General features: G+C 40.0%; 1 protein-coding gene across 1 annotated transcript; it reads left to right on the top strand.

The window, feature by feature from the left end:
- Window positions 1–267: 267 nt before the first annotated feature.
- prkaa1 (protein kinase, AMP-activated, alpha 1 catalytic subunit) lies at window positions 268–11,239 on the top strand. Its single transcript, XM_073477711.1, has 9 exons — window positions 268–462; window positions 2,450–2,591; window positions 5,149–5,242; window positions 5,530–5,674; window positions 6,007–6,094; window positions 6,203–6,427; window positions 6,564–7,077; window positions 7,219–7,345; window positions 8,317–11,239. The coding sequence occupies exons 1-9, from the start codon at window positions 366–368 to the stop codon at window positions 8,595–8,597; spliced, it is 1,713 nt and encodes a 570-aa protein (XP_073333812.1). The 5' UTR covers window positions 268–365; the 3' UTR covers window positions 8,598–11,239.
- Window positions 11,240–11,632: the final 393 nt, after the last annotated feature.

Below are 11,632 nucleotides of genomic sequence, written 5' to 3' on the forward strand. Positions count from 1 at the left end.
TTCAGTTCCATTTATTTCTTAGTTACATGCTTTTCATTAATTATCGCATATACTTTTAATGCAAATCTTCTCTCTATTTAACATATGACCCTGCGTTTAAAATAATCATATACTTCGTAATTTCCATGCAAAAACAAGTTTAATCTATGAAAAGTTGATAATCACACCGCGGTTTAGGAGTTTACAGGGAGCATTTGAATGCACCATACTACGTCGCCTACGCCTCTGACGAATCGCGCAGGAGCCGGGGCGCCTCCCACCCGCCGTACGGAACAGAGCCGCTGGAGTAGAGAGACGCACATAGCGGAGTCCAGACCATCTCTGCCCGCAGCTAGCTAACCCCGCAGCAAGGCCACTGCGGGAAGATGGCGACGGAAAAAACGAAACATGAAGGAAGAGTTAAAATTGGACATTACATTCTCGGAGACACACTCGGAGTGGGGACGTTTGGGAAGGTTAAAGGTATGTCTGGATGTCTTGACGCTTGTGCATCCTGCCAACTGAAAGATGGTGGCAATGGGGGGTGTTAGCTTAGCTGCTAATGTAGCCTGCTATGAAAGCTAACTTGTCGCAACACCAGGAAGGTATCACACTTGTTGTCCTGCTAGTTGGCTCAACTTGTTTATGACAAACGTGACGTTTTTTGGGGGGCTTAGCTGCAGCTTCCGACGACAGCTTCTCAATGCAAGTTTTATGACATTAGCTTCTATTTAGCCACTTATGTTTCAGTTAGCGTCGGTTGCGTTGTGAGCTAGCCAGAGAGCCACAAGTCGCTTGTCAAGACAGACACCGGGAAGTAAACCGTCTTGGTGTTAGCGCTAGCTGGGTACATATTAATGAGGAGCGTCTGATGCGTCTCTCGTATTAAACATAAGATATAGAGTCGTGCAGCTTGGCCCTACATTTGGTCTCAACACTGCCATCCCTACATGAGTATTATTTGCCATTTTGTTGAAAAGTAATGCTTGTAAATGTGTGTGAAATCTACGCCCAGTGTTGTCAGTCCAGAGGGCGGTACGATGTTTAAGTCAATAGACAGCTCTGGCTTGTACCAACAGGTATTGGTCTAAATCACCTGTTGGATTTCAGAAAACGTCTTTTTGTGTTTGCCCAGATTTTCTTTACAGGTGTGCCCATATTGTTGTCTCACGTGATGGTTAAAGGCTAAAGCCTTTTTTTCTGTAGGCAGCTCTCTTTTCACCAGGTAGTGCCTTTTGTCTCCTGGGAACACATGATAAAGCCATAATATACCCAAATGAAGTGACCCAACCAGGCCATCTCAGGAAAAAGAGAGTCAGAACAAGCACAAGCTTTGTTTACAGTCACTTAATTCCTAGTGAGTCATCTCTCTGCACTCATTTTTTTTGGGAGCGGACCACAGTAAACTGGAGTTTTTGCTCTTTGACTATGGATGATTACTGGAGGGTTAGTTAATAGTTCACTAGCAGTACACCTGGTAAATCAATAGCAGCTATTAACTCGCATGTGCAAGTGCACTGTGTTCCCTTCCATTTTTCTGCTTAAATCGTGATATTTTTGGGGCTGCACAATTAATTGAAATGTTATCTAAATCGCAAGGAGGTGCAATTCTCTGCTAAAGGTAAATTGTGTGACAAAACAGCATTAAAATGAAGTGCTGTAGAGCTACCAGATAATCTGGTCTAAAATCTTGCTCTCCTGATGTCAGGAGACATGTTTGAGGGGTGCAGACTCCAACAAATGTCACATCTTCATGATTTTTATAGTTGTCTTCAATGAAAATATATTTTTTTTACCATGTTGTACAGCCATGTTTTTTAGACAAATATGTTTAATACATTTTCTGCATTAGCATAGAAAAACACACAAAACATACACTTCACATTAAACGCTGATAGCACAAAAACAACAAAACGCATCACGTAAATGCACTTTGAATACAATGGAAGTAAGACCCGTTCTACTGTTGTACTTTCTTGACAGATTACTAGAATCAAATCTTGGTGGACAAAAATAGATAAAACAACACTTTATATTAACAAAATCTATCATAAGTAAAAAAGAAAATATAAAGAAACTGCGGCAAGGCCCTAGCAAACTCTACTTCCCCCAGGAATTTCATGAATGAGCCCCAAATCTTTTCAAAAGTGCCGTATTTGTCCTTTACTATATATGTAAGTTCCTCCCTAGTCAGACATTGCAACAATCCATACCCAACTTTGCTTGCATGGCCTATTTACAGATTTTCCATGACAGAGCGATTTTATGTTCAGCTTCAAGTAAACAAAATATAACCATCTTCTTAAATGTATTGTTAAGTTTGCAGTTTACTGGGAAACATCTAAAAATATACAGTGTAGGGCATAGTGCAATCTTCTCTTTTATGACAGAGGATATCTTGTATTGTTGGATTGTATTTTGCATTGTAATTGGTATTACTCATGTGTGCTCATTTTGTTTGATCCTGCAGTTGGCCAACATGAGCTGACCAAGCACCAAGTGGCAGTGAAGATCTTGAACAGGCAGAAGATCCGCAGTTTGGACGTTGTGGGAAAGATCCGCAGGGAGATCCAGAACCTCAAGCTTTTCAGGCATCCTCACATAATTAAACTGTAAGTCCTAGATTACACCCTGCTCGCTGCTCCATAATCCCCCTGCCGCCACATTAATGCCACCCACGGAGCTATTTCCAGGCTTTAATGGTGTGTTTTAGAATACATCCATCTAGGACAATATCTGTCTGACCCATCTCCTCTCCCTTAACTCCTCGGCTTTGTCTGTTTTGGTGATCCCCTCTGTTGACCTTTCATTTTAATGAAAAAAATGCTTCATCACTGTTGTCTGTGACGCCTTTCTGATTGACCTCTTCCTCTTAAATGCAGTATTCATAGATCTCATTATTCCATATAGTGCAGCTGTACTACAGCAGGAGAGAATTGTCACTTGCAACTAGATCTGCAGCTCATTATCATCATCATCAAATGTAGCCAGTTTGATCAAAACGATTATCAAAATAGTTGGCAATTAGTTCTGTTTGATAGACTAATCCTTGCAGCTCTACTTCCAATCCAAATTTGTGCTTTTGTCATAGCCATCATATTATCTGTCCTGTTTTAAGTAACTCACGGCACTGCTGACAACATCTGCACACGATGATGCAGAAACATACCTGACTGCGTGGTTTTGAATAAGTCTTTGTTTAACTTCCAGTCTGAACTGACTGTTACACTAATCAGAGGCCAACTCAGGTCGCTGTTTTGGCTTCAGTGCGCAGGTGCGTCAAGCAGTGACGGTAGCCACTACCAGCCTGAAGTAAACATTCCATTCGGCAACACAAAAATGCTGGACATAAACTGTTGTTGATAAAGTCACTGATCTAAAAATATCGTCAGTGAATTACGAAGGTACTTCCTGTCTGGTATGTGAATGTCCTCGGGCTGCAGCAAGGGCCAGATGCAACATTCAAGAGGTCATTAAACTGACCAGAAGGTGTGGCTGATCACCAGAAATACCAGCTCCATGTCATGCATGCACAAGAATGTAAACTCTGTTTTGTGAGTGTGTGTGAGAGAGAGAGAAGGCGAGATCCCATCTCTGACTGGGTGCACAAACACTGGGGCAGAGTGCAGAGCATTGCCTGCCTCGTCTGAATAATGTTTAGTCAAGACAAATGGAGCAACATTACACAGTACTGCTTCACTTGGTTTACAGGATGATGTAACAACAGATGAGATGAGCAGTTAGTCAATATCTATTCAAACTTTGGTCATTTTAACTTGAAGGTGCATTTGTTCTAGTAGACTTACCACAATCATTACTGCATTTAGCTTCAGACAGACACGGCAATTTCACGATGAATTGGCTAAAGCTGGTGTGTTTAAGATAAGGCAGAAAGCGCTTTACTACAATATCTTAACTCTTCCATATTGTTATTGCTTTGCTACTGTTTTTTGGTATTTTAAAACTTGTATTTGGAGGGCTGCAGGGTTTATAATGCGGTTTCTGTGCTGCTGACATATTCCAGGTGTCCTGTTTGCTTATTCTGTTGCTTGATGTAGAATATGACAATCACCGAGGAGAATGTGGCTTATGTGCAAGCGGAGCCACACAGCCAGTGTAGTGTAAATAGATGGAGGTGCCTGTGTGGATTCTGTGGTGCAAGAATTTCCCACTAAGCCAAGGACTGAAAGCATAGGCAGCAACAGTTAACGCATTCTTAGGTCACTCAATCAATGATGTATAACTAATGCTGCAGTGATTTTAGGTACCTACACTTTGAGTATTGATGCTGTTTGTTGCTTGGTGGCATTGATAGATATGGATAAGGAGGTAATCTCTGGGATCATTATATATGGTTGTTATGGCATTGATTGTTTTTAAAATGCACCCTCATTAGATTATTTTATTTATTTGATGTTTTTGCAGTTTGTTGTAGCCTACCTTGTGCTTGCTTTTTGATCCTACGGTTGGTTGTGCTTATTTTTCTGGATTAGGTGACTATTGCATTGCTTGTAATGCGTGTTGAGGTGAGATTCCATCCGTAAACCTCTAGAGGTTTTCTAAATCTCACCTGCACAAACTGCTTCTTTTCTTTTGTTGCTGTGTTTCTGCTGCTTTGAAATAAATACAAAAATATACAACCGTTGCCTTCCTTCAGACTTACACACTAAAGTCTTGTTGGTTTTATGACGCTCCTCCTGGCTAGGGTTGAAAGTGGGTTGGACACTGCCCCAAACATAATTTACGAGCATTTATTCACTACTGCTCAAGAACTGAGGGCAAAGAAGAGGGAAGAGGGCATGCGTGACAGGGTGCAATGAAACACAGGTTTGTAAAGTATGTCACATGGTTAAATGGTTTATTATTCTATTATTGTTTATTAGTTTTAGTTATATTGTTGCTGTGCTGTTTTTCCACTGGAAATGGAGCAAAACACATACAGTATGCTGTAGGTTTTGTGCTTGTTTGGGTGACACATAACAACAAAAATATTTTCTCTGGCCACTTTTGATGTTTTAAAATATTTAACAGTAACCAAATCCAGGAGATTAAATACCACACATTCCTATTTTTCTTTGTATGAATGATGAAATAAGAAATCCTAACTGTCTATATGAGCAGTGTAATATCATCTGATTGTTGATTTCCACTTTGTATTAATGTCTGCAGGTATCAGGTTATTAGCACCCCAACAGATATCTTCATGGTGATGGAGTATGTCTCAGGAGGCGAGCTCTTTGACTACATCTGCAAAAACGGAAAGGTAGATAATGGAAAATGTCTTATAGTCTTGTATAATGATGTCTCAAGTTTTGTTTCCACCTTGTTGTATATTTTATGATCAGTGAGGGGAACCAGAACACAGGAGTGCATTATGTGCTTGGTGTTCTTGGCAGCCTTTTGGTGCAGATACAATTGCCTGCGAACCAAAAAGCCAACATCGCCTGCAAAAGATATCAAAACATGACACGAAGCGCTGCTTAGTCAGCTGTGATGTGCTAACTGACTCAGTGAAGATCTCACCTAATGGATAATTTTCTGCTATGACAGTTGGATGAGAAGGAGAGTCGTCGGCTGTTCCAGCAGATCATTTCAGCTGTAGACTACTGCCACAGACACATGGTGGTGCACCGAGACCTCAAGCCTGAAAATGTGCTGCTTGATGCACACATGAATGCCAAGATTGCAGATTTTGGTAAGTGTGTCTCAGTCGGGAGTCTTAACCGGCATAATTTTAATATAAAAAATATGGATGCATATGGACTGTTCAGTAACTCTAGATTAAAGTGGTATTAGTTCGGGAATCTGTATCACCTGAGCTAAGATATTGGAATTGGTAGGAGGGAAAAAGTCGGATTGATGCATCCCTTGTAGTAATGAACCTACAAACAATTATCACCGGACTTTGGTTCACTCACACCGGTCCTGTAGCAGTGTTTTGTCTACTTTTTCAGTAATTGCAGGTTTAAATCCATGAGTATTTGAAATACATGTGTATGCTTAACAACAGTGTACAATTCTGTGCAGGTTTATCAAACATGATGTCAGACGGAGAGTTCCTGCGAACAAGCTGTGGTTCTCCAAACTATGCTGCTCCTGAGGTCATCTCAGGAAGGTAACGCTGACACAGAACTTAAAGCATGCTCCAATTACGTTGCTGGATAAGCAAAACCTTGTAAAATGTTGCTTTCAGATCACAGGATTTATTTTTCCTCCTCCTCAGGTTATACGCTGGTCCAGAGGTAGATATCTGGAGCAGTGGAGTCATTCTCTATGCCTTGTTGTGTGGGACGCTTCCCTTTGACGACGACCACGTGCCAACACTCTTTAAGAAGATCTGCGATGGGATCTTTTTCACCCCGCAGTATCTGAACCCTTCAGTAATAAGCCTCCTTAAACACATGCTGCAGGTGGACCCCATGAAAAGAGCCACCATCAAAGAGATCCGGTGAGCCTGATGTAAAGTCTTTCTTTTAGGTCTAGATTATAGAGCAGATCGTCTTTTTTAAAACTAGTCTTACTGATGCGGTTGTATTCATGCTCTGAGGTTTGTTTTACTACAAAAACATTTTCTCCCACCACAGAGAGGACGATTGGTTCAAACAGGACCTACCCAAGTACTTGTTCCCTGAGGACCCCTCCTACAGCAACAACATGATTGACGATGAGGCCCTGAAGGAGGTATGTGAGAAGTTTGAGTGCACAGAGGAGGAGGTCCTCACCTGCATATACAGTCGCAACCATCAGGATCCACTGGCCGTGGCCTACCACCTCATCATTGACAATCGTCGCATCATGAATGAAGCCAAGGATTTCTACCTGGCGTCCAGCCCTCCCGACTCTTTTCTAGACGACCAGCACCTGACCTCATCTGGCGCAGCTGTGACCGTCAAGCCCCACCCTGAGCGCGTACCCTTCCTTGTGGCAGAGACGCTCCCCAGGCCTCGCCACACGCTAGATGAATTAAACCCCCAGAAGTCCAAGCACCAGGGGGTTAGAAGGGCCAAGTGGCACCTGGGTATCCGCAGTCAGAGTAGACCCAATGATATCATGTCAGAAGTGTGTCGTGCCATGAAACAGCTGGATTATGAGTGGAAGGTAAGGAAGAAACTGGGCATGTAGGAGAAAATAGTCACATATTTGAATAGTAATTAAGTTAGGATCATGTTACTTTCATCATATAATCTCTAAGGAGGTAACTTAATGCAGCCATTTTTTGTTCACCCCTCAATCTTGCAGGTTGTGAATCCATATTATCTACGTGTGAGAAGGAAGAATCCGATTACGGGGATGCAAACCAAGATGAGCCTTCAACTCTACCAGGTGGACAGCAGAACCTACCTCCTTGACTTCCGTAGCATAGACGGTAAGTTGTGATTACACTTTATCAATTACATTAACCAAGATGTAACACAGAAAAATGTATGGTTTGACTTATATTACCTATTTACAAAAATAATCGAAGCCTAAGAAGTGGGTCATTAGTTAAGGTCATTGCTCAGTAAAGCTGAAATATAAGATAGTAAAAAGAGACAGAAACTTGTTGTGTTTTCTACTGTTAGTTGTATCATTTAAACTAAACTTACTTCCAGTTTTGTCAAGTCAATAACCTGTTGACATTGTCAAGATACTCGAAAGTAAGCCCTGGATCCAGCTCCCTGTATTTGGGTAGTGTTTACCTGGATTCTGTCCTGGAGTACTCTGTATCAGTGCCGACCTCATAAATGATTGACTCAGGGTTGAGGGCTTGAGCTTTACACAGTCAGTAGGTGAGCAGCGGCACGTCAAAGGAGGATATGAGATAAGAATGTTAGGTAAGTGTATAGGCCATTCATGAAGCACAGGCATGCTGTGTGAAGGGTACGAGACAAAGATTTGACTTTAGGCTACAGCAAAGTCAGCCACAGAGGTTATGTTCAGCAGCAGTTGTAACTGATAGCTTTAAGGAAGGGAAGGCTGGGTGAATTTGCCCTTAAAATGAAAAACAGGTTGTGCAGAAATGCAGAATATCCAAAACTGGTAGTTCAGACTTTTATACAGGACTTCTGCCATGTTCATCAAATTTAATTTAAGTCTTTTGAAGACATTTTGACAGCATATAGAATGTCATTTAATACAGTGTTCATGTCAGAAAATCAATACAGACAATAAGGCCTACATTTATTTATCAAGTACATGAATTTCAGCAGTATATATGTAATTTGTCCTGAGCTGATCCCAAGGATTGTTATCTGTCCCGATCTGGCATATTTTAATGGGTCGGTATTGGCTAAAATACTGCTGAATTGAAATGAAGAGTATTTTATAAAAAAAACTTTTGTGTCTTGTGTTAATCAGATGATATGTTGGAGACGAAATCTGGAACTGCTACCCCTCTCCGCTCTGGGTCTGTGGGCAACTATCGCACCACTATTAAGAATGATGTTGATGGGGCGGATGCTTCAGCTACGTCAAGCCTTGTGCAATCCACCAAGGCCGCGGAAGGCTCTTTAGCGTCGTCGTTGACCTCCTCCATCGACTCAACGGGAGGAGACAACGCATCTATCCCTCGACCAGGAAGCCACACCATCGAGTTCTTTGAGATGTGTGCAAATCTTATTAAACTACTTGCACGATAGCTTGCAAAACAATCGCTAGCCTTTTTTCTTCTCCGAGTGTCTTTATAGCAATAAGCATGCAACCGATTCATGGCTCAACTCATCCCGGCTGAGGATGAAGTGATTGTTCCATGGCACTGACGCAAGTTAGTGTTCCCTAAGAGGAAGAGATGTATATTGAGCTGGCAGGGAATGGAAGGGGTTACTGGGAACGAGGAGTGACAAGCTACTTAATAGCTAGGACAGAACAACATTTAGGACGGGGTTTTACAATTTTCTGATCAATTTAATAGCAAAATGTCCACATCCCACCTATACATATACGCGTAAGTGATTACACTGAATTTATCTGTGCTGTAGCCAGCGAGCACTGCTTTCCAGTACAGTGGAAAAGATCAAGTTTGTACCTGCAGAGAAGGAAGCCACGCGTTGAGGGTTTGGTATTTGGGTGGCAGCCGTGTAGGATGCAGGAAGCACTTTTGCACAAGTATCTTTTATTTCCTGCTGCTCTTGTATTTCTCTCAGTGGGGATCAGAGGAGTGGTGCAGATGTATCGGGCGCTGCACTGGCTATAACTAGGGTTGTCATGCCCATCACATTCATTGGACTTTGAAGAAGTGCAATGACCCTTGTATTCCTGTCTTGTGTCAGGGACAAAAGAATGCTTCATCAGATTTATGTTTGGTTTTCTTTTTTTTTTTTTGGAGAATCTGAGTTGTCAGACTAAATTGTCATGGTTTTGTCCTTGTTGTAAAAATTTGTTTGAATGTGTCTGTCCCCTACATTTTTATATATAAAGACGTGAATATATTTATCAGTGCGTTAAGTGGACGCAGTGTTGGCTCTATTGGAAATGGATTTTTTTTGTTTATTGCATTAAGATCTATTGCTGGATGGCATATATATTCCTTTTTTTACTGTCTGGTTTTTAAATCAATATCACAGTTTTGTTTCCTTCAATCATGATTATTCTGATACTTGATTGTCTTTCCACATAAATATAGCCTGCTTTTACCATTTAAGAGGTATTTTGCCATGACAGTCAAAATCTAGAAATATATCATTTTCACATGTCACATATTAAAATGACAAGTTGATTTTGACTTTTTTTGTTGTATTTTCTCTTGTTTTTTTTTTAGATTAAGAATTAGGGTGATTACTGAGTGAAATGCCTTTTGCCTACATTCAACTTGTAAACGCCAATCCATCACAAGTATATAGGCCTCATGGCTCAATTCGAAAATGAGAAGTAGCAATTACATGCAGAGCATGGACAATATGTAACAGCAGGTGATTACATCCAGAATATTGCTATTTTTTTCGAAATGGTTGTTTTGATTGCCCATGCATTCCCATGAAGCTTGACCGTAAAGAAAGATTTACGTATGTTCAAACCTGAATCAGACATGTGAACTTGCAGTCCGGCTGGTTAAATCGCAATTCTGATAGAAGAAATAAAAACTTTGCACACGCATTGAGGTCATAACTGTGTGGCTGGTTTATATTTGATAAAAAAATATAAGACAGAACCTGATACTTGCAGGCCCACAAAGCTGGTTGATTAGTCTTTAATCACAAGTATGATGCATCTCCCTTCATTTCCTGTCCACAGTCTTAAGGTTTTGAGTGGTGTCTGTTGTTTGGCTGCCTTATCATTATCAGTACTGTTGAATCAGTTTTTATTTCAGTAAAAGATTGATTGGTCAGAATTATTGGCATCTTTTGCAGTTTTAAGGGTTTACAGTCCACAAAATATTTTGTCAGTGTCTGTTTCAAATTCAAAGATTATTCTATTTGTTGGCTTTACAAATAAAAAAAAAAAGAAAACTCTTAAATGCAAAACCTAAAATAAACATCTGATTATGTTGTTGTCAAACTGTTGTAGACCTCAGTAATTGCTACCACTTTTAATTTTGGTAATAGGAAAAACTAAAGTTAATATAAAATGTCAAATGGTTTCTAATTTCATCATCTTCATTTTTGACAATGAAACCAGGTTTAAAAGAAATGTGCATGTTCTCAGTATAATATCAAACACTTAGTTACTTTAGTTATAAGAGGTATTAGCAGTTGCTGAAGTCTTTGTTTCCAGTGTTAAGCCCACAGCTTTAAAATAATATCCAAAATATCTCATTTGTATAAAAGATTTTACATTTCAGAGGTGTTGTTCAACAAAAATTGCCAAGTGACAATAATTATGATCATCTTGTTTCTTTTGCTGTCTTGCGGGGCAGGTTTGACTGAAATATTTAGTTGATATTTGACATTTATGTCTCAGTTTTAAACTAGAGTTTATAAAATATAGTGATCATGGTAAGGAAACACGCACTATGGTCTTGAAAAGATATTGTGAAACTAAGCATTTTTAGTTTAAAGGGCAGTTGCAAGTTCTGATTACAAAACTTCTCATGGGTTTCATGATGGGTTTTGCAGGAAAGATGAATGTGTGAAGCCGTGACCTTTTTTGACAGCAGATGGAGTAGTGTCCTAGTGGACTGTTAGCAGATATATTCTGTCTATTTGAACTGCTTCAAAGAAATATTGTTCTATTTTTGTTTGATGTGTAAAGGGACCCTACCAGATGGACCAGTGTAAATCTGAATGGACAGTGTTGAAATCGTTTGTATACACAACTGCCTAATAAACTGCTAAATTGCACACAATTCTGCTGAAGTTTTTTTTTTGCATGTTTCTGGTCTTTTGACAGCTTTGAGGAGGAACTCGCATTAACGCGAAATATAGTACCAATTTAATATAGTTGTGCTATAAACAGTGCAAAGGACGCTGGATATTATGTAGTATCAGTGCAGTTATGCTGTATAAGTTAATGGATTGTAAAGAAATGTAAACGAATGTCCAACCGCAGGGAGGAAGGTTTCTTTTACAAGAGAGTTAAAGTCTTAAAGTTTGTTTTTCTTCTTTAGCTACTCAGGTCATTTTAGAACAGTCTTGATGTACTCCTGTTTAATGGAAATCAATAATCATCTGAGATTAAATATGTGATGTTAAGTAAAAAACAAAAACAAACATGTTATATGTATGGCATATGAAATGTC

The sequence above is a fragment of the Pagrus major genome, chromosome 12 (genome assembly GCF_040436345.1).
Source record: "Pagrus major chromosome 12, Pma_NU_1.0".
NCBI classification, from domain to species: Eukaryota; Metazoa; Chordata; class Actinopteri; order Spariformes; family Sparidae; genus Pagrus; species Pagrus major.